Below are 25,461 nucleotides of genomic sequence, written 5' to 3' on the forward strand. Positions count from 1 at the left end.
CCCCTGTGACTTCTTGGTTGCCTAAATTTGTTTTCATAAAAGTCTTTTTTTAGCTGTGGGTGGAAGGAGACCTCACCCAAAATCTGCCAGGGACAAAGTTGACTGCTGAGACTGGTACTGAAACTTAGGGCTGTTCTAAGTTACATAATGGAGCTTTAATGACCAAAAAACAAAACAAACACCCCCCCAAAAAAAAAACCAAAAAAACCCAACCCAAAAACAGACAAACAGAAAAACCCAAAACCAAAAAAAAAACCCCAAACAAATTAAAAAATCCCCAAAGAGCATGTGAGGGTTGAAAAGTTTGTTCTCTTCCTGCAGCCTGGGGATGCCCTATGCTGCTGGCCCTGGGCAGTGTTGATAGAGGAGCTGTTGGAAAAGATAAATTTAAGGATGGGAGAAAGTGGGGAGAAATTCTTCTTGTCTTGTTCTGATATCTGCTGCCCCTGCCCAGTCTCTTCCCAAAAATCCAGGGTTGGGAGCATCTCTGGAAGGCTCAAGCTCTGGCTGGGTTATCCAGGGTTTTCTTAAATTTCAAATTTCTCTTTATTTCAGTGTTTCTGTGGAGGGAGATTGCTCCACCATCCCTCAGGGTCACTGTTTTGGAAACGAATCACTGCCCTGGCAAAGCTTTTCCTTGCCTGTCTCTGGCTGGGGTTTCTCTTGATGCATTTTGGAAGAGCTGCTTGTCCTTTGTGCAGAGCCAGATTATCCTTGGGCATCAGCTCTGTAATTGCCCCTGTTAAAGGCAGCAATTCCAACCCCCCTCAGCCTGTTCCATGGGATCACTTAGCCCCAAATTCTGGGACTTGGAACTTGAAGAATCGTGGAGTGGTTTGAGTTGGAGACTTTAAAGATCATGGAATTCCACCCCTTGCCATGGGCAGGGACACCTTCCACTATCCCAGGGTGATCCAAGCCCTGTCCAGCCTGGCCTTGGACACATCCAGGGGCAGCCACAGCTTCTCTGGGATTTGCATTCCAGGGCCTGCCCACCCTCATAGTCAAGAATTCCTTCCCAAATCACATCTATCCCTGCCCTCTGCTAGTGGGAGCCATTCCCTGTGTCCTGTCCCTCCATCCCTTATCCAAAGTCCCTCTCCAGCTCTCCTGGAGCCCCTTCAGGCACTGGAAGAGGTTCTGAGCTCTCCCTGGATCCTTCCCTTCTCCAGGCTGGACATTCCCAGCCTGGCTCCAGCCCTTGGAGCAGCTCTGTGTCCTCCTCTGGATTTGCTCCAGCAGCTCCACATCCTTGTGCTGATGATCCCAGAGTTGGATTCAGTGCTTCAGCTCTGGTTCCCCCAATCTGAGGATGGCTGGGGGCTCTACAAGCAATTCCTCTTCCCACAGAAGCTGTTTGAGCAGCTGGAAGCTCCAGTGGGATCCCTCCCTGCTCATGGCTTCTGCATCAGCATCCTGGAGGTAAAATCCTGGAGCATAAATCCATTGGCCAGAGCTGTGCCCATCAGGAACCTTCCTCAGAGGGATGAGTCAGAATCATGCTCTGTGTCCAGCAGATTATTGTTCCTCATGGATGACAAAACCTCATCAGCCTCGTGTTTTCCAGAGCCACATTCCAGTTTCAGGTTGGTCCTCCCCTCCCCTGGCCCATCAGCTGATCTAAATCCTGGAATTGTTTAGGTGGGAAAAGCCCTTTGAGTTCATCAAGAACAGCCATTAATTGCTGCAATCACCACGGGACAATGTCCCCAAGTGCCACATTTCCATGTCTTTCACATCCCTCCAGGAATGGTGACTCAGCCACTGGGGAAGGGAACTCATCAGCTCTGCTTGGCTGCGTTTCATCTGCTTCATTCAGACTTAGGGAGAGATGGAATTCTGGCTGATTTATCCTAATTGGAGAGGGAAGGGGAGGTGATGGAGGGTTTGCTGCTGCTTCTCCCTTACATCCAGTCCCTGAGTGATGGGATGAAGGGAAAACCACCCACCTGCAGCCTGGCAGATTTGTAAAAAGTGGGAAACCCCTCTGGGGGTTTGAGGGGAAAAAATAAAAGTGAAGGATTTCCAGAGGATTTTTCCTCCTTCTCCTTGTGAGGTCTGATGTTGCAAAAATGAGCAATAAGGAAGAGAAACTTTCAAGGAAATGTTTTGTCAGCTTGAGAGGAGAGGAAAAGGACACTTGAGGCTGTGGCTGCTGTGATTTAGATGCTGTCTCTCAACTCAGTGAGTGGAGGCATTTCCTTTTCCAACCTATCTTAGTGGGAAACAAGGGCAGGGCTGTGGTTTGGCATAAATAAAACATGTGCTGAAAGAGCTCCCTGGATTTCTGTCCCCTCACACTCAGCCAGGCTCAATGGATGGAAAATCAGCCCGAATTGCAGAGCCATTATCCATGTCTGGAAGTGTTGGTGCCAAGGAAAGCAGCTTGGGAGAAATCAGATCCCTGGGATAAACTGAAGCACTGGTGAATGAGGGGCAGAGGAAAGGATCCCAAGGAAGGATGAAACTCCAGGATCTCAGGTTTGTACCCACTGAAGGAGAGTTTACACTGGCTGTGGGGTGAGGATGGCTGCACATCTCCCATTGGAATGAGTGGATAACATCCAGCCTGGCTCTTCCTATCCCTGATTTTGGCCAGAGGACACCTCTGTTACTCAAAACAAAATAAAGAATCAGGAAAAGCTCAGCTGAGTTGTCCCAAGATCTGAGATTGGCAACTCCAACCTCTGCAGGCTGGGGCAGGAGAAATACCAATAAATTACTTTGTTAATATTCTTAATCCAATTTGGGATTAAGCTGTAATTATGATTTGAGTGGCTTGGCTCAGGAATAAATCTTGGGATAAAGGCTCTCCCAGCTGCATTGAGGCTTCCAAATTCCTTCTGCTGCTGTGAACCTGGAAGGAAGAGAAGTCATGAAATAATGGATTGGTTTGTGTTGGAAAGTGCCTTCAAGATCATGGAATTCCATCCCCCTGTCATGAAGGGGCTTGATCCAAGCCCCATCCAACCTGGACTTCAACACTTCCAGGGATGGGGCAGCCACATTGTGATGGTTTTGAAAACAAAACCAGTGAGAGACTCCAAGTCAGAAGTACAGTTTAATAGGAAAAAAGAGAAAAATAAAATACATGCAATAGTACAAAAGAAAAACCACTGACAGAGTCAGAATATAACCTGACACTCCTCTGGTGAGGGTGGTGGTAGCAGTGCAGATGAAGTGATCTTGTTGAAGCAGTGATCCTGTAGAAAGGTCTGGTAGCTCTTGTCCTCTGGAAACCAGTGGGTGAGGGCAGCTTTGGTGTTCCAAATCTCAGTTTTTATCTAGGTAGGAAAGGCTTGGCTCCTCCCCCTTGCTGGAGCATATCCCAGTGGGATGATGTAATTTTATCAGTCATGCACTGGGACTCAATGGCCCATTAACAGGAGATATCTCCTGGAGGAAGGGTGGGTCATGGGAAGATAAATAACATTGCCCCATCTGGTTTTAACAGCTGGCCCATTAGCAGAGGATATCTCCACAGAGATCAGAATCACTGCCCCACCTGCTTTCAGCAGATGGTGATGGAATACAGATTTTGGGCATATTGTAACTTAGGACACACAGCTTCTCTGGGAATTCCATTCACCACCTTCACAGGGAAGAATTCTTTTCCAATATCCCATCTAACCCTGCCCTGGGGGAGTGGGAAGCCATTCCCCCCATCCTGCTGTAAAAAGTATCAGTGAATGGAGGCATTTCCTTTTCCAACCTTTTTTTAGTGTTTTGCGATGTCTCTCCAGACTGCAAGAACTTCCAGAGGTTCCCTGGGACTGCCCTGTGTTCCAGCAGGCAGACACTGATTACTTCCCAAATTTTTTTCCAGGTGGGTGGGTGGCATTCAGGCTGCCCCTCCTCTTGGGAACAGGGCAGATGATTTTCCTGGCAGGATGGGATAACAAGGAAGTCTCCAGTCCCTTCCCAGGTTCACTTAGAGTGGAACGAGCTCATTCTGTGGAATCTCCTCCATCTCTTTCTCAAGGTTTTGTCGGGATTTTCTACTTCTGGATTTGCCAGAGTAGGGGAAGATGGGGTGGCAATTAACTCAACCAGCTTTAATTGGTGCTTCTGTTCCAATCTGGGCTTGTTCTCCAGGCAGAAACAGATTCTGACTTTCCCACAGTTCATTCCTGGTGCAGGAAGCAGTGCTTCAGTTGGAGGGAACACCTGGAGGGCTTGAATTTCCACTTTCCCCCTTCTCCTGTGCATTCCTGGATCCAATATTGGATTTCTGGCAAAAACAGGCATGCAATGAACTCACATGTCCTCACATCCAAATTCTGTTGCTGCTGAGGCTGGGAGTTGAAGATGGTGAGGGAAGATAAACTGGACCCAGAAGGTCTGGCTGCTCTTCCAAAATCCTTTTTTTTTTTTTATTTTATTTTTTTTTTATTTGTCTTCTATTACTTTGCCTGTAGGACCCTCTACTAGAAAGCTACAGACATAATTTTATTCCATTTTTCCTCCAGCTACTTGGTGTGTGCAGCAGGCTTTGGTGTGTGGCCCTTTCAGCAAAAACCTGAGGCTGCATACCCCCTGACTCCCTTTAGTGATAAAAAAAAGTTATATTTATTTTTTATTTATTTTATTTGTTTGATTTTCCTCTATGTTCTCGCATTCCAAGGGGCTGTGCTGGGCCATCCTCACAGGGCCCTTCTGTGTGCTGGGAAAAATAAAATAACACTACAAAAATGACAAAAGTGGGAGATAAAATTCCAGAAATAGAACAGAGAATCATTCAACCCGCTTTGAGTTTGTAAAATCTCTGGATTGAGGCTTCTTAGATTTTCTTGGACTGCGTTTGTCTTGACCTGCCTGCGGCTTTTTTTTTTTTTTTTTTTTAATCTTGCCTGAGTGGGGAGAGCAATTTTCCTAATTGACCAAGTGGTTCTGGCTAATTAGCTCTGCTTTTGTTTAGCTTTCTATGGAGCAGCTGTAGATTTGTATAAATAGCAGTACCAAGCCATAATTCAGTGCAGGATGAAGGATTTGTGCCTCTGATCCAAGGACACAGAATAGGGAAATTTTGGCTTGAAGGTCTTGAGGAGGGGAAATGTGGAATAGGAGAGGAGGGTGGGTTTGGAGTGATTGGGAGGGGTGAGGCCCTGGCACAGGTTGTCCCATCCCTGGAAGTGTTCCAGGCCAGGCTGGATGATGATCTGAGTAACCTGGGATGGTGGAAAGTGTCCTTGTCCATGGCAGGGGGTTGGATTGAGATGATCTGCAAAGTCCTTTCCAACATCAACCATTCCATGGTTCCATGAGTTGCCTTCAAAACAGGAATTGGCATCCATGGAAAAACCTCCATCCAGATTTTCCCCTGTTGTTCTGCATGGGTTTAGTCTTTATTTTCCTGGAGTAGGCAGGACCTGGATGATCCTTGAGCTGCATTTCCACCTTAGGATATTTTGTGGAGTCACAGGAGAGGAATCACAGTGGGAACAAGCCCTTCCCAAGGCTCCAGGACTGACCCCAGCTGCACAATCAAAACTAGGGTCCTGGTCCTCACAGGGTGGTTTCTCCTGGCCGGATGCAGCACCAAGGAAATCCAGGAATCCCCATCCTGGGGAATTTAGGAAGTCAATACAAAGAGATGTATTAAGAGCTGGGCTGGAAGTTGGTTTTCCTTCTCCTTCTTGCTGTCACAGCTCCCAAAAAATAATTGGCCTGCAGGCTTGAAGTGCCTTGGGAGCTTCTTGTCCCATCCTGATTCCACAGAATCATGGAATGGTTTGGGTTGGAAAAGACCTTAAAGCTCCTCTTGTTCCACCCTCTGTGGGTGGGGACACCTTCCACTATCCAGAGCTGCTCCAAGCCCCATCCAACCTGGCCCTGGACACTTCCAGGGATTCCAGTTAACCTGTGCCAGGGCCTCACCATCCTCACAGGCAAGATTTTTTTTTTTCCCCAATATCTCACATAAACACTCCCTCTACATCTACCATTAAAAGAAAAACAATTCCAAGATGTTTCTTGTTTATTCTCTTTTCATGGAGAGCTGACTCATGGCAGGGTTGGTGGCTGGGAACAGGTTGTTCATGGAATTACACAGGGAATAAAACAAATGGAAGTGAGTAGGAGGAAGATCCAATCCAGATCATCACAGCTCTCTCTGTCTCAGCCAGATGGAAATTTCAGAAATTTTATGGCAAAAAAGTCTTGAAAAATAATAAATTTACAGATCCAGTGGAATTGTTCCAGTGTCTTCTCTGGAGAAGGTCTGGGATTTTGGAAATGAGATTTTCAGGGATGGTCCTGCTTGGTCAGGCCAAGCCACAGTGAGGAAAACATTAAGAATTAAAAAGTGTGGACGGCTGTTTGATAGCCCTTGGAATTGTGCATGGATTTCCCATGTGTTGTTGGTGTAGATTCCATGACAGCTCTTCTGCAGCAATTCCAGCCCCAGGGAAGCTCAAAGGGCTGTTAGATCCCCCCATTAACATCCCCAATTACAGGTATAATCCTTTTCGTGACTTAATCTTGATCCAGCTGGGATTTGGGCAATACAGGAGCCCCAGAAACTCCATAAAATCAGATAAAATCCATAACCAGGGATTTGGGATGGCCCTGGGGCACCATTTCTCTGCCTTGCTTGGAAGAGAGGAAGCCAAATTCTCATCCCTGGGCTGCCCACACTTGGCTCCTGATCCTGATTGGAAATAAACATGGGGAGCACCCAGGAGTGGGGAAAGGGTGGGAGATTGGCAGGAGCAGCCACAGGGATAAAATCCTTCCATGATTTGATGTGCAAAGGATTTAATCCTATGTGGTATGAACTCTAATCTCCTCTTGGGGATTAGATTCCCTGGAATCTGAGCACCTGTGAGGGTCTGGGGTGAGGCCAGGTCTTTGTCAGGGGTATGGTGGTGACAGCTCACCTTGGTGTCCTGGTTTTGACAATGTCAAAATGTGACAGGCAGGATGCAAAGATTGAGCCTTGAAGCACAGAGGATTCTGGAGAAGGGATGGAGGAAAGGGGAAGGGAAAATCATATTTCACTGGGTAGAGGAAGGGAGGAGCTGGAGGTGCTCAACACACAGTTCCTCTTCTCCCAGGGCCATGTCATTCCTGGCAAAAAGTGCTGCCATGTTTGGCCTCTGCCTCTCTCAAAAACTCCACCAAATGATGAAGGATGGGGAGCAAGACTCTGCAATTGCTTCAGTGGGTTTTATTTTGGGCTGGAATATCCCTGGAGCTGAGAACCAATTCCATCCTGCAGCCTCTGCTGCACTAGGACTGGGTGGGGAATGGCAGAACAGAGGGAATTGTCTGGGAATCTTCTGGGATGTCACCTGAGAAGGGATGAGGCACCCTCTGACCTCAGGGAAGCTGGGTGGGTAAAAACTTCAGGACATTTAACAGGAAAAGGTCCCATGAGGCCAATCCATGATGTTCCTGTCCTTCCTCATCAGTAGGTTTGCTATGTGAAACTTTTCTGAGGCCATTTTTGAGAAGAATCCAGGATAAAAATGAGCAGATCCCTGTTCCTTGACTTCCAATCTCTGTTTTACAGCCAGAACATTCCAGAGGCCAGGCAAACAAAGCCACATTTCCATGGCTCCAGCACAGGCTTGTAGTGCAGTGTTCCAGAGCCAAGAGTAAAATCCAGCATCAAGTTCTCATCCTGAAGGATGTGATTCAAATGCCTGCAAGGGCCTGATCTCCAAGGATGAACCTAAACTAGGGAAATAAACAGTTGCTAGGAACATCCCTGGTCTGGAACATCATCCACAACATTTAATTAATCAGTTTAATCATTGGCACATTTCCTGCCAAAGTTCTAGGATGGATCAACCATGGAATATCTGGAATAAAACTATGGAAGGATTAAGATACTGATATTCACCTCTTGGTCTCTGTGCTGGAAAAGTTGAATTTACTGCCACAGCTGTAGCCTATGGCTGCTGGGACACCTTTTCCCAGATTTTCACCCTGACCCAGCCAAGCCTTCCATGTGCTGGGCATCCAGGGTGACACCACCATCCTGAGGAAATACCAACCATGGCACTGCCACATCTCACACCTGCATCACACATCCCCATGGCCAGCATGGTAACTTCCCAAAAATCTGGTTCAGTGGGCCACTGGCAACCCCCAAAATGGGAATTGACCCATTGTGCCCTTTTGTCCATCATCCCAGTGGTGCCTCAAACCTCTCCTGCCAGTGGGGCTGTGGTGGACCACTTCCCCTGCCCTTGGAGAGCCTCTTCTGGCAGCCACTGAGGGGCAGATTTGAATCCCTGGACTTGGGAATTTCTCTCTGGATCTGTGTCAGGCAGGAGAAATTTGTATTGTCAGTCCTTGGAACTGAGGGAATAAATGTTGTTAATCATGGAATGGTTTGGGTTAAAAGACCCTCTTGTTTCAGTCCCCTGCCATGGGCAGGGACACTTTCCACAATCCCAGGTTGCTCCAAGCCTCATCCAGCCTGGCTTTGAACACTTCTAGAGCTGGGGAGTCCACAATAACAATCATACTGAAGAGCAACACAATTATTTTTCCTTTTTATTTTTCAAAAAATCAGTCAAAACTGGTGAGAACAAGAGGACAGATCTTTTCCAGGGTGCTGCAGGATGCTGAGCCTTGGCTTCCCAGGCTGATTCCAGAGAGTGATCCCTGATGCTACAATGATTCAGGCTGGTCCATCCTTGTTCCCTGGAACAGGGAGTGACCCCTGATGCTGCAATGATTCAGGCTGGCCCATCCTTGTTCCCTGGAGCAGGTCCTGCTCTGTGGTCACTGCCCTGTGACCTGCAGCACTGACACATCTCCTGCAGCATTCCTGGGCTGCCCAGTCCCCCAGCCTGGCACAGTGTCACCTCTTGGGCAAGAGATGTGGTTTATCCTCTCCACACCCAGTGTAGATCCATGGCATAGGAATGGCTGCTGCTCCTGGGGTTATCAGGGCTGGCTTCCCCATCCTGTTGATCCAGTTTTACCTCAGCAGTCAGTGGTGTCAGAAACTTCCAAAATATCAGCAAAAAAAGTTTTCTGCAAGAGTTCCCCCCAGCTTTTGTTAACTTGAAGAAGATGTGGTGAGTTTTGGTGTCTCTTTACTGTGCTCAGTGATGGATCCCACTGGATGCTGTGAATGTCTTGGATGAGCATCTCCTCTGTTTCACAGAATTTTGCTCATCTCATTGGCTCCTGCCAAGAAAACCCTCAATCATTTTAACCCTCACCTCATCCATCTTTATTCCACATGTTTTTGGACCCTCTGCCTCTTCTGCTTTTCCATCTCCTAAATCCCAGTCTCTGCTCTCTTTTCCTGCAGGATGGAGAAGGAAGGGATAAGCAGACACCTGATTGTCCAAGGGGCTCCTCCTGCTTCACCCTCTCTGCTCCTTGGTGGTTTGGTGATTCATGGAGATGCCTGCTGATGTCCTGGGAACTCTTTCCTTGGCAGCACAAGTGGGACAGGCAGTCAGATGGAAGCCCCAGAAGGGATGAAGTTATCATCTCCAGCTCCACCCTTTTCATGCAGGGAAATCCTAAAGGCTGAGAACGTTTTTGTCTGACTGGTATTGAGCAGGACTCTGGAGAATTGGGTGCTCCATGGAAAAGGGGACTAAGATATTTTTAAGCCTTGCTGGAAGTGTTCAAAGCCAGGTTGGATGGGGATTGGAGCAGTCCCTGCCCCTGGCAGGGGGTTGGCATGAGATGGTTTTTAAGGTCCATTCCCACCCAAACCATTTGATGATTTTATGATTTAAGACTTTGCAGGTAACCAAGTTATGCATTTCCTGTCCCCGTGAATACCCTGACTGTAGATGTTGGGAATTCTCCAGGTCTAACCCTGGAAATGGACTTGCCATAACCCACCCAGACAATCCCATTAATTTATGCCACTTGTTCCCATTTTCCTTGGCCACAGATGTGATGATCAAAACAAAACCCCCACCCAGACATCAGCAGCACTGCTGCCCTGACCAGGGAGGAATTAAAGGATTAATCCCAATAAAAGGTGTGAATTCCCAGAGTGCTTTCACTGCTCCCTGGAGTCACCAGCCCAGCCTGAAGGCAATGCTGAGGTGAGAAAACAACCCAGGTGCATTCCTGGCCTCTCACCTAACCCATGATCCCTGCCCACTCTTTCCAAATCCTTGGCTTCCTCATCACTCTGTCCAGAGGCAGGGAAGGTTTATATCCTGTCCCCAGGTGAGGGTGTTTTTCCTGGGCTGTGGAGACAACTGGGACAAGATGAAGTTCTCCCTCCTTGTGGTGCTGGCTTTGGTCCTGTTGGCAGCTCAAGGTGAGGTTTGCTCCTAGATAAAGCAGAGCTGAGTGTTTTCAATGTTAATTAATTTAATCCAGGTAAAGAAACCATGGGAGAGAGCTCCTCAGTGCTTGGAATGGTGCAGGTGCTTGTTTTGGGGGTTTTTATTTAGAATCTCAGCCTGGGTGTGTGAAAAGTTTATTTTCTGACTGGAAATTTCCCTGTTCTACTGGATTTTTATGGAAAAAAGACAGAAAAAAGGAGGCAGTTCCTACTGATCTGCCTTTGAGAGACCTTCCAGGGTGTTTTCCTGTCGGGGTGGTGCAAGGCTGTGGTTATTCCTAAATTCTGATGAAGACAGCACAATGCTCTGTGTTCCTGGTCCATGAGAGCCACACCTCCAACATCTGGCCCTGAGCAGCTGTTTCTACCCATTTCCAACACCCCACAGCTTGCTGACTTCAGAGATTTTGGGACAAAGTCAGGAAATTAGGGAGAATTTGGGATGTGGGCTGAATGGGTTAAAGGTGGTAGATATTTGCATAGTAACTGTGTTATAGATGGTGCATTTTATTTCATGGAGAGATGGTAAATTAAATCAGAGCCTTTTTAAAGGAATATGATCTTCTACACACCAGAGAGAATAAACCTCATCCTCATTTTGGAGAGAGGGACAGGCTTTGCCAGCACTTGGACTTGTGCCACACATCTGGTGCAGAAAAAGAATTCCTCAGAATAGTTATTTCTGGCTCATTGTGGCCTAAGAATACCTTTCTGCTATTTAGCTTTGTTCACTCACCAGAACAGTGATCCTGACAGATTTCCAAGTGTTAACAAGGCCTGGGAGACAGGGAGGTTGTCCTCAGTGCCAAAATGAAGCCTGGCCTAATTCACGTTGGATTATCCAGGCAGTAAAAATTAAGCATTCACCGCCTGTGTTTTAGGGCTGAATTCTCACAGGAAAGAGTAAAAAAAAAAAAATACTTCTCCTCATCTTCTTTGCCCTTTAAACCAGGTTCTGGATTTCTCTTTAGGGGGCATTGATGTCCCATCCAAAGACAAAGGGAGCCTGATTTTTCTAAACTGTGGAGGTCCCAATTAACCCTCTTCATCTGCCAGTGCTTTCTGCCTAATTAAGCTGCAGCTTAATAGTCCCCAACAAGCAGAAAAAGTGACCCCAGGCACCTTGGGACATTCTTGGAAATTCCTCCAGGAGTCCCTGCCCTTCCCTGCTCCAAGTATAACATCAAAATTGGAGCCTGTCAAATTGAAGGAGGGGAAATTTAGGTTGGATATAAGGAAAAAATTCTGCCCTGTGGGGGTGGTGAGACCTTGGCACAGGATTCCCAGAGAAGCTGTGGCTGCTCCATCCCTGGAATTGCCCAGGGCCAGGCTGGATGTGGCATTGGAAGAGTGGATTGGGTCTGTCAGCTCCATGGCTTTTACCAGACCTGCACCTTGTGGCTTTGGGATTCCATGAAAAGTAGGGGATAATTTTTGCTGCTGGCATTGCACAGAATCATTTAGGTTGGGAAAGACCTCCAGGATCCTCAAGTCCAACCTTTGATCACCACCAGAGCTCTCAGTGCCATGCCCAGGCATTCCTTGGGCACCTCCAGGGATGGGGACACCTCCCTGGGCAGCCCCTTCCCATGCCTGACCATCCTTTCCATGAGGAAATTCCTCCTGGTGTCCAACCTGAGCCTCCCCTGGTGCAGTTTGAGGCTGTTTCCTCTTGTCCTCTCCCTGTTTCCTGGCTGTCCCCTCCTGTCAGGGAATTTTGGAGAGCCAAAAGTTCCCCCTGAGCCTCCTTTTCTCCAGTCTGAGCCCCTTCCCCAGCCCCCTCAGCCTTTTCTGGTGTTCCAGACCCTTCCCCAGCTCCATTCCCTTCACTGGACCCACTCCAGCCCCTCAATGAGGAGACAAAACTGGACACAGCATTTGAGACATGCCCAGCACAGAGGGACAACCCCTTCCCTGCTCCAGCCAGCATGGTTCCATCCCTGTTTTGTGTCTCTTCCTGCAGCAAATGCCCTGTACTGTTACACCTGCAGCTGGGAACAGAGCAACTGGAGCTGCCTGAAGGCTGAGAAGTGCTCAGAGCAGGATGAGTACTGTGTCACCAACGTGGCCTCCGTGGGCATTGGTGGGTGCTGCACCTGGATGGGGAATGGGATGGGGCCCAGGAATGGGATCTGAGCTCTGGGCTGCTTTTGGGATGGGTTAAGGAGTCCTTGGGAAGCACAACTGGGAGGTGGAGACCTTCCCTAACCCAGCCGGGCAGTGTTGAGGGTTTGGAATTCTCCTCCCCATCACACACTGAGATTTTCCTCTTTGGCTGTTGTTTTATTCCTGCATGGAAAATCAGGGGATATTGAGAGAGGAAGAAAGGAGAATAAGTAAATTTGAGTCTTGATTCCTGGGAGCAGAGCCCAAACCCAGCCTGGCTGCACCCTCTGGGAGTTGTGCAGAGCCAGAATTTCTCCCTGATCCTCCTTTTCTCCAGGCTGAGCCCCTTTCCCAGCTCCCTCAGCTCTCCTGGTGCTCCAGACCCTTCCCCAGCTCCATTCCTCTCTCTGGACATGCTCCAGCTCCTCAATTTCTTTGTTGTCCTGAGGGTCCAAAAACTGATCCCAAGATTTGAGGTGTGACCACACCAGTGACAAAAAAAGGGAAAAATCACTTCCCTGGTCCTGCTGGTCACATTATTTCTGATCCAAGCCAGGCATAGAGGAAACAGAATTATTTCATTCAAATGGAGAAGCCTGAAAATGTGATTTAAATCAGGAATTAACATTGTCATTGTGCACCTAAAAAGGTCTTGGGAGGTGCTGGATCCAAGCATGGATGTGGAATTCCTTGTGCAGGAGGTCACCAACAATTCCTGGGCTGTGAGGGGACCAGGATGGGTCTCATGTTAATCTCTGGGATGTGAAGGGACCAGGATGGATCTCATTATGATTTCTATGGATGTGTGGGGACCAGGATGGGTCTCATGCTGATCTCTGGGATGTGTGGGGTGACCAGGATGGTCTCATGTTAATCTCTGGGATGTGAAGGGACCAGGATGGTCTCATGCTGATCTCTTGGCTCTGGTAGGACCAAGATGGTCTCATGCTGATCTCTGGGCTCTGGTAGGACTAGGATGGTCTCATACTGATCTCTGGGATGTGAAGGGACCAGGATGGGTCTGATGCTGATCTCTGGGATGTGGGGGGACCAGGATGATCTCATGTTAATCTCTGGGATGTGAAGGGACCAGGATGGATCTCATGCTGGTCTCTGGGATGTGAAGGGACCAGGATGGTCTCCTGCTGATCTCTGGGCTCTGTGGGGACAATGTGACTCATCAACCCAGCTGCATCCTGCACAAGCATCACTCCACACCCCCCCTTGCTAATCCCCCTCTCTCCCTTCCCTGAGCCAGGCTTTCTGTCCCTTTGGAAGAGGATCACCAAGAAGTGTTCCAGCACCTGCCCACACCACAACTTCCTCCTGGGCCTGGCCACCTACACCTCCTACTGCTGCCAGAGCTTCCTGTGCAACCTGAGTGCGTGCCCAGGGCCCAGGCTGGCTCGTCCTTAGGGGCCAGGGCTCCCATCCCATCTCCTCCTCCAGCTGCTGGGATCCTGAAGAGCTTGGCCAGATCCCCCCAGGAGGGTGTGGGCATCAAACATCAGGGATAGATAAAGCATTGTTGTCATTGTCTTGTCCTCTGGGGGCTCACAGCTTTCTGTTCATTTTTCTTCTCCACCCTGAGCATCGCCAGCTCTGAGAGTGTCACATCCATCCCTTGGATGCCTCCAGGGATGGAAACTTCCATTTCTGTGAAGAAATTCCTCCTGATGTCCAACCTGAGCCTTCCCTGGTACAACTTGAGGCTGTTTCTTCTCATCCTGTCCTCTGTTCCCTGGGAGCCTGAGCCAGCCCTGGCTTCACCCTCTTTTCAGGGAGTTTTGGAGAGTCAGGAGGTTCCTTTTCTGCAGCTCCCTCAGGTGCTCCAGACCCTCCCCAGCTCAGTTCCTGTCTCTCCAGCCCCTCAATGTTTGTCTTTTCACTCTCTGTCCTGCAGCTTTGGGAGGGAGATGCTCCTTCTGCACTCCCTGCATCTCCAGAGGGATTTCTCCTGGAATTTTATCCTATTTTGGCTCACAGAGTGGAATCTCCTGGGCAAAAATAACACCTGCATATCTGTCCCCACCTTCATTTCCAGCATCCTTGGGAATCCCTTCCTTCCCTTTGCTTTGGCTCCCCCAGGGCCAGCAGCTCCCTGGATTCTCAATTCCTGCTGTTTGGAATTGTGTCTTCCAGCAATCCATTAATTCACCTTTTCCTCAGACATCCTCCAAAGCCACAGCAGGGTAATTATGGATAATCCTGAGCTGGAAGGGATCCACAAAAATCATCAAAGTCCAGCTCCTGGTCCTGCCCAGCACAAGAGCTTTTCCCAAGCACTTCTGGAACTCAGGCTTGGGGCTGTGACCAGTTCCCTGAGGAGTTCCAGTGCTCAAAGACCCTCTGGATGAAGAACCTTTTCCTAAAATCCAGCCTAGCTTTCCCTGACACATCTCCAGTTGTGTCCCAGAGAGGAGAAATCAGTGCCACCTCCTCTTCATGGAAAGCTTTTGCAGCATTTGGGTCGAGCTGATGAGGAAATTTTGAGAGATTTAGAGGGAAAACAGAGATTCCAGAGAAGCCAGATATTTGATAAAGATGTTTTCAGCGCAAAAAGGGGCTTGAAAAATAAACAACTACAAGACAACAGAGGTTTTTCATTGCCAGATGTGTGCTCTGAGTGCTTTTCCTAAACAACACTTTTTTTTTTTTTTGAGGAATTTTGCTCTGGAGAAATCATGGCAATGCTTTAACCCTGTCAAAGCTCCCAAATCTGCAAAGCTTTACTCAGCCAAGGGATGACACTGGGTGTTGTTCTTCCAACCCAAGCCTGGTAAACAAGGGGCACAAAAGGGGCTTTGAGCTGTGCTGAGCAGGGCTGCCTCAGGCTGCAGGATTTCTTCCCAAGTTCTGCAAAACAGGGAATTTTCAGGGGTGTGTCTGGCTTTTATTAATCAGCTCCTGCTTTTCTTCTCCCCCTTCAACCTTTTTTTCTTATTTACAGCATGATCTCTTCTCAACCCTCTCTGGGAATTTTTATTTCTCACCCTAAAGCAATTCAAGCCCCTTGCCTTGCCCTCAACCCAAAGCTCTTAATTTACTCATCACACAATATTTTCTCATAAAAGCAACAAAAAACAACAACAAAAAGGGATTTGTGTGTGTTTTTTTCTCCTGCATGCCAGAATTTTTCCACTCTCTGAGAGCACTGAGGAATCCCAGTTGGACAGACTCTAATAATTAATATTTCATTGGGTTGGATTTATTCTTCCTGCAGTCGTGGAGACAGAGGCTCCCCCAGCCTGCAGGAAAACACAGTTGGGAATTTTTTTTGGCTGCTTTAAAGCAAAATTGTCTGGGTTTTTTTTTTTTTCTTGATTTGCTGTGCCTTTGCTGCAGAAAAACTTCCTTGTATCCATGGATAATAGAAAGGGAAAATAAATCATCCTGGGCATGCTTGAAGAGCAAAGGGCTATTTTTTCATAACATAAAAAAATAAAGAGAGGAGGTTTAGACGGGATATTGGAAAGAAAATCTTTATTGGGAAGGGAGTGAGGTGCTGGAATGGATTTCCCAGAGAAGCTGTGGCTGCCCCATCCCTGGAAGTGTCCAAGGCCAGGCTGGATGGGGCTTGGAACAACCTGGGATAAGGAAAATTCCCTGCCCATGGCAAGGAGTGGAAAGGGATGATTTTTAAGGTCCCTTCCAACCCAAACCATCCCATGATGCTGTAATTCCCACTGCAGCACAAGGATATGGAAATCCCTCCTCCCCTAATGCCAATCAACCCTGGTGGCAATTACCCCTGTCCAAGACTCCTGGGATGTGCAGGAAGGAGAGGAGGGTGTGATTCCCAACCACTAATTCTGAGCAGGAATTAGGGCCAGTCCACAGGGAGATGGGAATCATTAACACAGGATGAGGCTGCCCAGAAAATTACCCTGAGCTCTGTGGTGCCAGGCAGCATCCACCCCCTGGCTTGGGAAGGTGTTTGGAGGATCCTAAACAAACAAAAATATAGTAAAAAACTTTTCCTCCTAACTCCAGCCTGCTCTGAGTTTCTCTGACCCCATCCAAAGAGCTGGACAGAGGTGAAGATGCTCCAGAGGTGAAGATGCTCCAGAGGCTCATCCCAGTGTTATTGCAGGAATTTGGGGAGGGAATACCCAAGATGATGACCATGGGGACAGAAGGGAGGGGGAGATCTTGCCCTCCAAGGCATGGAAAAAGCTCCTTGGAGGAAGAATTCCCTGAGCATGGCACTGAAAGAGGCAGCACAAAGCAAACACAGAGCCCTTTCAGCAGCTGGATCACGTGGAATTGAGATGGAGCAACAACTCCAAATGGAATAATAAATGCCTGGCTGTGGGTAATAATCAGTTTAAATACCTCAGGGATGGAGTTGTGACGTGGTTCCTTCAGCTCCAGGACAGTTGTCACCCTTCATCTCTGCTATCAGAGCCACCAAAAAAAGAAATTTATCCCTGTGCCAATCCCTGTGTGTGAGGAGTGCTGGGAGGGAGGGGGGAATGGGATGGAGCCATCAAACCTTGAAAAAGAGGAATTCCCAAGGCAGGGATCCATGGAATTGGGGACATCGGTGGGGACATGTGACCAGTGGCCACCCCCACTATGAGATAAGAGGCAGGAAAACCCCAAACCTCCTCCCTGAGCAACCCCAGAGTGTTCCCCAAATCTTTTCAGGGTTCAGGGAAGGGGGTGAGGTCCTTCTTTGGTTTGGGGGTTCCGGAGTGATTGGCTGGATCACAAAAAATTGGAATTTGGAGAGGGGAGAAGTGACCTGGCTGCTGCCAGGGATGGATAAACACATCTCTGAGCTCCTGATGGGAGTTTGGGTGGAAAAGGGGCAGGAAATACAGCTTTGGGGGAAATTCCAGCTTTTTGGGGAAACTGGATGTTTTCCAAACCAAAAGGTGGAAGATGAAATCTCTGGAGCTGTCTGGGGTCAAGACAGAGTGAAACAAAAACAAAAAAACAAAAAAAAAAATCCCCAAAAAACAACAACAACAACAAAAAATACAACCCCAAACAACCAAACCCCCAAAAAAACAAACAAAAAAACCCCCAAAAAAACCCCAAAAACAACAACAACAAAAACCCCAAAACAAACAAAAAAACCCAAACAACAAACCAAACAAAAAAACCCCCAACAAAACAAAATAATTAGTTTTTAAAAATTTTAATTCTATTTTAGTTATCTTGGGTTTTTTTCTTTTTTGTTTGTTTTTTTTTTTTTTTTTTTTTTGTTTCTTTTTTTTTTTTTTTTTTTAAACTTCTGGCATCATGAAACACATTGAATTTCTAGCATTCCAAACTTAAATAACATTTGGGGATTCGTGTCCCAGCCTTATCTAAATGTCTGCCCCACAAACTGCAGATTTTGGGATGACTCCCCCTGAATGGTTCCATGGAGACACCCAAATCTTTCCACAGACCCTGAGCAAGAGAATTCAAAGAATCAACCCTTTCCATGCCTAAATGAGTGGTTTTGAACCCCAAGCTGAGTGAGGAAAATAAAACCAATTAAAAAAAAAAAAGTGATAAAACTATAAAAAGCCCACCCGCCTACAGGGTGGAATTTGATAAAAGTTGGCACTTTTCCATAAAATTTCCACGTCTGGGGCACTAATGAATATTCTGAATTGTGGGAGGGGGAGGCATAATAATAATAAAAGCACTTTTTGAGGAGATTCTGGCTGATTTCCAGCACAAAGAGCCAGGCAAAGCCCACGAGAGGGAGCTGCTGCCTCTCCCAGCCCATGGAGAGCTGCTGATCCTGGAGGATTTCCAGGGAAAAAAGGAGGGATGAGCTGGCTGGGCTGGAAACAGGATCCATCCAGGCTGTAGGTCCATCCTGCTGATCCCACCATGCCTGGCCATTTCCCAGTGTCTGCAATCTGGGATGTGCCTTAATTTGGATTCCAGGATCATTCTGAGCACCCTGTGCTGGAACTGGGGGCATTTCCATCCCAATCTCTGTCCCACTCTTGGCAATCCCCAAAATTGCTGAGATGGGCCTGGCAGCACGAAGGGAACTTTATTTTCTTCATGGCAGGTGTAAAGAGGGGATCAGATTGGGTGGGGCTGTGCCTTTTTGCCCCATTCTGGGTGACTTTTCCTGATTTTTTTACTCATTCCCTTTTTGCAGTGACTCCTTGTGCAGCTTCCTGCCCCTCAAAATTCCACTGCCTCCCTCCAGAAATGGTCACTTGGCCAAAACACTTGGCCTAATAATGGAAATTCCACTTTTTTCCACTTCTTCTCTGAGCTTTCACCCTGTCTTCAACCTGATTCCTTCACCATTTCCAGGGAAATGGGGCAGGTAAGAAGTTCTCCAAGTTTTTTCTGGGAGATGTTGGTCCAGGTGGGACTTCAAGCTTTTCCATCACCTCCCTGTGTCTGACCTCTGGAAGAGTCACTCAGTGTCTGATTCATGTGATAAAAATGGAGATAACAACTCCAGGTGACCTTTGGACTCTTTGGAATCTCGTTTCCTTGGAAATGTTTCATCCTTGGAGCAGGATCAGGAGGGGCAGGTGCCCACCCACAGCCTCTGGTGCCAATGCTGGGGCTGCTCCCACCTCCAGAAAAGGTGTTCCTTGACTCACTGGAAAGCTTTTGTGATAATTGATCAATGATTCGTGCTAATCATAGAAGTTTTGAAGTTTGTATAAACCAGAATACTAAAAATAAGAAAGGAATATGGACCTAGATAAAGGGAAATATATGATTAAACCCACTCTGTCTAAATCTGTTTAAATTATGAATGTTGTTCATACCAGTTTGTAAAATAAAAATAAGGGTTTTCCATAGTCTGAAAGGTTTTTTTGTGCAGAATCAGATTTCTTGCCTTTGTGTAATCAATCACAAACTATCTGCTAAAAATCAGAATTCCCACTTCTCCTGTTTTTATCTCCCAATACCAGATGGTTCCATGACCAATTGTACCAAGAGCTGTCCCAGGGAAGTTTGGAAGTTTCTTTGACCACCACTGCTTACATTGCTGAATTACTACAACAAAACAATAACAAGTACTGATTACTACAAGAAAAACCATCCTATAAAAAGGGAGCTGCAAACCCAGTTAGGTGAAGTGCTTGCTCTGTCTATATATATATAAAAAAAAAAAATCTAAATTTTCCTGGATATTGAGACTTCATTTCTCATTTATAACACTTTTGTTGGGAGGTCTCTTAGGAACCAGTCCTGCAAACACTGCAGAAAGACATCCCAGCCCTTCTCCCCATCACAAAGGAGGCACAGAGGTGAAGATGAAGGTGTGGCCATTGCCCAGGGCCACTTGGCCGCTGGATTTGGTGTCACCAGGGTGACAGATCTCACTCACATGGGCTGAAGTTGCCCAGCAGGTCTGGTGGGATCAATTTGTTCACTTTGGAGGGTCCTGGTGGTGTAACCAGAACAGTTCTGAGACCAGGATTTGGTCCCTGGAGTGAGGTGGGTTCCAGGATGGGATGCAGTGTCCTCAAAGTTCCACTGATCTGCCTCTCCCTCCAGCTGCCCATCCCCAGCACTGGCACAGGTCTGCCCAGCACACAGGACAGCAGGGAGGAGCTCAGGGATCAGCTCCACCCTGGAAAATTGGGAAACAGCTTGTCTGCTCATCAGCCAGCTGGATTGTCAGCAGGGAGTGAGGGAAGTGCTGCTTTGCCCCTTTCCACAGCAGAAAAAAAATCCAGGGAATCCCAGAATGGTTTGGAATGGAAGGGACCTTAAAACTCATCCCTTTCCACTCCCTGCCATGGAATTCACCACCTTTTACTATCCCAGGCTGCTCCAAACCCCATCCAACCCGCCCCTGGACATTTCCAGAGATGGGGAAACCACAGCTCCTCTGGAAATTCTATTCCAACACCTCACCACCCTCATGGGGAAGAATTTCTTCCCAATATCTGATCCAAATCTCTCCTCTTTTAGTTAAAAAAAAAATGTTTCTCTTATCCCTGTGCTTATAATTCAAAGCTTTTCCCGGACACGTGGTCCTTGCTGCAGGGTTGGATTATCTGCAGATTTTCTTCCTGTGGTTTGCTGCCTGCTCTGGGGCTGATGGCTTCAGAGGAAGCACAGCCTGGTGATTTTCTACATTTAACCACATTTCACTCCCCAAAACACCCCCAGTCCCCAAGGTTTGGTGGCAGAAACACAGAGTTTCCTCTGGATGCAGTCCTGCTTCCAAGGAGACTGGGAGGAGTGGTGTTCCACATCTCCCAGGAATTCCAGAAATGGTCTTTTCCTCTTCTCTGCAGCAAGAGGGAGCAGGGTTGGAGGCTTTCCTATCAGTGTCCCCACCCCAAATCCTCACCCTAAATTTGGCACTGCAGCAATGGGAAGAAGCAAACAGGTGAAAGATCCTGAGGTTAAATCCTGCAGGGAGAGGCAGACAAAGAGCACAGGGCAGGGGATGTCCCCCAGCTGTGAGGACACGTGGCATGGCGTGCTTGTGGCACCATTTCCATCCTCAAAACATCCAAACCTGTCTCCTGGCCATAGACTGGGAGGAGTTTCTTGGCACAGGAGTGTTGATAGTGGGAAAGTGCCAAGTTTTTGACTGATTTGCTGGTGCAGAAGTTGATTCACAGCTCTTCTTCATTATCAGAGCACTGCCCAGAATAACAAATTGGCTGAGAAACCCAAAGGAAGCAATTCCTGAGGATTCCTGAGGATTGTTTGGTTGACAGAGGGGATGTCATGGTGTTAGCATGGAAATACATAATCACAGAATGATTATATGCAGGTACTTTTCTTGAAGAGTTCTGGGAACCAGGGGTACAAACCCAAATCTGACCCCCACATGTGCTGGAGTCAGTGAGTCAGGGGATTCTCTGAATCCTTCAAGGAGGAATCAAGGTGCAGGGATTGAATCAAAGCCTTTGGATGGATTGAAGTATATTAAGCCACTCACACAAAAAGTAGGTGTTTAAGTAGAATAAGATGGTAAGTTTTAGTAGGAGCTCTACTGCTTTTAGTAAATAAAAGGTCTGGATTCCACAGCAGTAGCTCAAATTCTAGTGAAAGGTAAAACATAGATATCTTCAGCAAGAGGATCCAGGCCCACACTTGTAGACAGGACTTAGTCATAATAGAGCTATGGTAAGAATATTGCTTACATTTTCTAGATAGAACAAGAGTGAGTGTATGTGTAGTTTATACATAACCTGGTGTGCTAAGAAATTAGAATTTTAATAGGTTGAGGAGTGGTGGTCTGAGTTTGTGTCTTAGCTTGTTGGAAAAATCCTATATAAGAGTTAGTACTGAGGAGAGTTGGTGCCTTTTGCCTTTCTGGTGGATGAGAACACTGGTGAATTCCAGGGATTGTTGGTCTCTTTAATGTGGCCTTTCTGCAGCTGTTCTTGGACCAATTCTTTGAGGACACTCCATTTCTCCTTTTCCAGGGGCCATTGACTCACCCAGACAGGGTTGTTAGTTTTCCAGGACAACTTCAGGGTGACGAGTGCTGTCACACAGAGATTCAACATGGACACGTTTTTATTTCCTTTTCATTACATAACTGTATATTAATTATTAAACCCATCTTGTTCTATTGAATACATTGATCTTATCCAAACATATATTCCTGTAATTTTCATCAGGACTCCCCAAACCTCCTTTCTCATGATTCTTGTTACATTTAAACAATAATTCTATTCAATTACCAAACAATCATTATATTTAACTATCATATTATTTATCATATGATGATTACACAGTTAGACAAAGCTCAATATTTGTTCCCAGGGCCTAGTTCCCTTTCCCAGCCCTACCAGACCCAAACTTTCTTTCCACCCTCTGTATCTACTGCATACAATTCCCATGTTTTATAAGCATTTTAACCCTATGCTATCAATGGCTGGATTTTAGCTCTGGAAGTGGCACCAGGAGCACTGCTTGGTGCTGTGGAGGAGATTCTTAGGATGTTGCTGTGAAAGCCATTCCCAGGATTGGAATGAGCAGAAGGGGCAGAACTTTTGGCCTCCAGGTGCTCAGCCAATCCCAGATTTGTTTCTGTTGGCACTTCCTTCATCCCATCTCCCTTTCACCTTGAAGGAAAGTGGATTTTCTTCCACGTGGGGAGGCAGGGAGCAAAACCAGGCCCTGATGCCAAGAAATGGAATTCCAAAATGTTGTTCCAGAAATGGAAGAGTGTTTCTGGAAATTTTCATGGACCTCTGTTTCCATTGGAGATCCTCTTTCCTTCCTCCTTGAGCAGTAGTTGGGCTGCAAAGCAAAGCTGGAGGGAGGCTGAGGAGCCAAACCCACCTCTCTGCCATGCCTGAGACTTTGGGAATGCCTCTCCCAGCTCAAACTTGACTTTAAGGCTCTGGAATTCTTTGCTGGAACATTTTAAAGTCCCCTCAAGACCTAGTTGTTCTTTTCCTGACAGTTTAATAATTTGGGAATGAGTCAAAGCCTGGGACAAGATCAAGGCAGGGTGAGCTGTTCCTTCCATGCCCTTTCCTTGGCAAGCAGGTGGTGCCTGCAAAGCCAGGCTGGATTTTCAACCCTTCTGTTGCTCCCTGGACCATGTGGGTGGATTTTGATTCCCATGCCCCTCCCAGGCTGCCATCCATGAGGTTTCCAAGCCTTTGTTTGCCAGCTGGGCTCGGAGGGGATGCTCTGCCAGTGGATGGATTTGATTTTGGCTCTTGAGCTGCTCTCACCAAACCCCAGGGGTGGTGGGAAGAAGCCAAACCCCACCTGAAATGTGCAGAGATGCACCTGCGCTGGGTTAATGACAAAACCATTCCCCACCTTCCCAAAATAATAATAATTAACAAAAAAAAACCAAAGCACCCAAACAACAACACAACCTTGAACTTTCAGCCAACCCTCCTGGCAAAACGCCCATCGGCTCCTCCAGTGAAGAACACGATGGAGTTCTCAGATAGAAGTGTTTGTGCCCTGATGGCCACACCCATGGGGCTGGGATGGTTTCAGCCAGGGTTTTTCTTGGCTCCCACCAGCCTGGGCTCTCCCTGGGGACAGCCTCACCATCCCTGGCCATGGAGGTTTCAGCAGGACCATTACACGAGGTGTGACAAGTTTCTGGACGTAACAAGGACCAGCCCAAGCTCTTGTTCTCCCAATTGGGTTTTTGATGCCATGCCCAGCTGTGGCAGAGGGAGCAGGGCAGGAGAGAAACCGGAGCATCCAGATCCTCCCACACGTGGGATGAGCTTTTTCCACTCTTGTTGAGTTTTTCTGCTCTCAGTTGGGATCTGCTTGTGAAAAAACCCGACTTGGAGAGGTTAAAATAAATAAAGTGATAGGGTGAGGGGGAGCTGATTAAAACTGGAAAAGGGTGGATTTAGATGGGATATGGAGAAGGATTTTTTTCCGTGGGAGGGTGGCCAGGTTTCCCAGAGAAGCTGTGGCTACCCCATTCCTGGAAGTGTCCAAGGACAGATTGGATGGAGCTTGGAACAACCTGAGATTGTTGAAGTCATCCCTGACCATGGCAGGGAGCTGGAATTCAATGATCTTTAAGTTCCTTTTCAATCCAAAAAAATTTGTGATCCCATGAAGAGCAGACAGATTTTCTGTGGAGCTCAACCCACATTTTCCACAGCTAAAAATAAAATTATTTATCTCATTTGATTCCCAGCTTTCACCCAGCTTTGGAAATTCCAGCTCTTGGCTCCAGTGCAGAGGATCACTTCCATGCCTGGAACACCCATCATGGAATAGATGAGTCAAGAACCCAAAGCACATGAAAATTGGGCAGACATGGGAAATGTTGGTTCTTGTGGAAGATGACCCAAAATGCAGTTGACTGAAGCTGTCTTGGACACCTGGGGATGTCTCAAAATGCCACCACAGCCCTTTCACACCAGCCTGGCAGGTTTTAGTGACAGCTCCTTTCATCACCTTGGATCTTAAAGTTCAATTTAAAAACACTCACAAAATAAACACAGAACCCCCACAGTGCTCACAGAAGACAAACACAGAAGCTGCCACCTGCTTGTCTTTCTCAAACCCTGGCCAAAATATTCAGTGGCAAAGATTTTGGTTGTCTTTTTGTAAATATTTTTCCTGGCATGGTAGAGATCCTTATCACAGGCCAAGATTTACAACGAGGGCTCAGAGCTTGTCAGGGCCTGTGGGATCATGTGGTGCAGGGGACAATCCCATTGTAGCTCCTGCCTGTTGACTCCTCGTGTTATGAAACAGGATCAGGAGGGTTGGACTTGGACAAGGGGAAATTCTTACTTTCAGAGTCAAAACAATGGGAGATGTGGGATTTGTCAGGAGTTATTTCTTCCCAAATTCAGCTGCAGCCTGTGATCCCTTCCTTGAGGGGAACTGGAATAATTATTTTTGGGGAAATTCCATGAGAATACTGGATTCTTTTCCCCCTCTCTTTTCTTTCTTCCTATTCCCACCACCCTCTTCATTGCTCTTTTCCCCTCAGATCTCAAACATCCCCATTCCTGGCTATGGATATGGCACCACTGAACAACAAACCCTATCCCTGGCTCCAAGGGGGATGATTCACATCCTTAACTCCTTTTCCTCCACAAATGGGCTGGTTACATCCAAGTGGCTTCCAAGGAGCAGCCCCATGCCAGGCACTGGCCAGGCTGGGGTGTGCCCATGGCTTGGGTGCCCTGTGTGATGACAGAACCTGGATCTGGCCTTTCCATCAGGGATTTTGTTGGGGGTGTGAATCACTGGAGGTTGACTCCGAGCTGTTTGATGTCTCTCCAAGCTGATGGGGCTGAAATATCCCTCAGGATTTTGGAGGCTGAGGGAATGTGATGAAATGGCTTCAGTTCCCTGTTGGCTGCAGACTCAAAGGACTCAAGTTCCTCAATGCTTGAGATCAACAGGAAAGCTCCTGGGGAACATCACAGCTGCTGAGCTGGATGGCACAGAATGATAGAAGGGATGTTAAGGATGGTCTTATTCCATCCCACCACCTCATGGTGCTCCAGGCTCCCTCCAGCCTGGCCTGGAAGCCAACCTTGATCCCCTTTCATCCACACATGGTGGATGGATCTGGGCTGCTCCTCTCCTTCCCAGCCTCTGTCATCTGCCATGGGAATGACCTGAGGAGCTGTGTCCTGTTGTCTGGAGCCAGCTGTGCCAGATGT

At 47.4% G+C, this 25,461-nt stretch overlaps 1 protein-coding gene across 1 annotated transcript; it reads left to right on the top strand.

Annotated features, from left to right (window-relative positions):
- Positions 1-9,982: 9,982 nt before the first annotated feature.
- Positions 9,983-13,801, top strand: LOC306800302 (lymphocyte antigen 6E-like; the record flags this gene model as incomplete). The annotated part of the gene is made up of 4 exons (XM_079302248.1): positions 9,983-10,031; positions 10,131-10,252; positions 12,243-12,362; positions 13,644-13,801. The coding sequence occupies exons 1-4, from the start codon at positions 10,024-10,026 to the stop codon at positions 13,799-13,801; spliced, it is 408 nt and encodes a 135-aa protein (XP_079158374.1). The 5' UTR covers positions 9,983-10,023.
- Positions 13,802-25,461: the final 11,660 nt, after the last annotated feature.

The sequence above is a fragment of the Erithacus rubecula genome (assembly GCF_903797595.1).
Source record: "Erithacus rubecula genome assembly, chromosome: 3".
In the NCBI taxonomy this organism is placed as follows: domain Eukaryota; kingdom Metazoa; phylum Chordata; class Aves; order Passeriformes; family Muscicapidae; genus Erithacus; species Erithacus rubecula.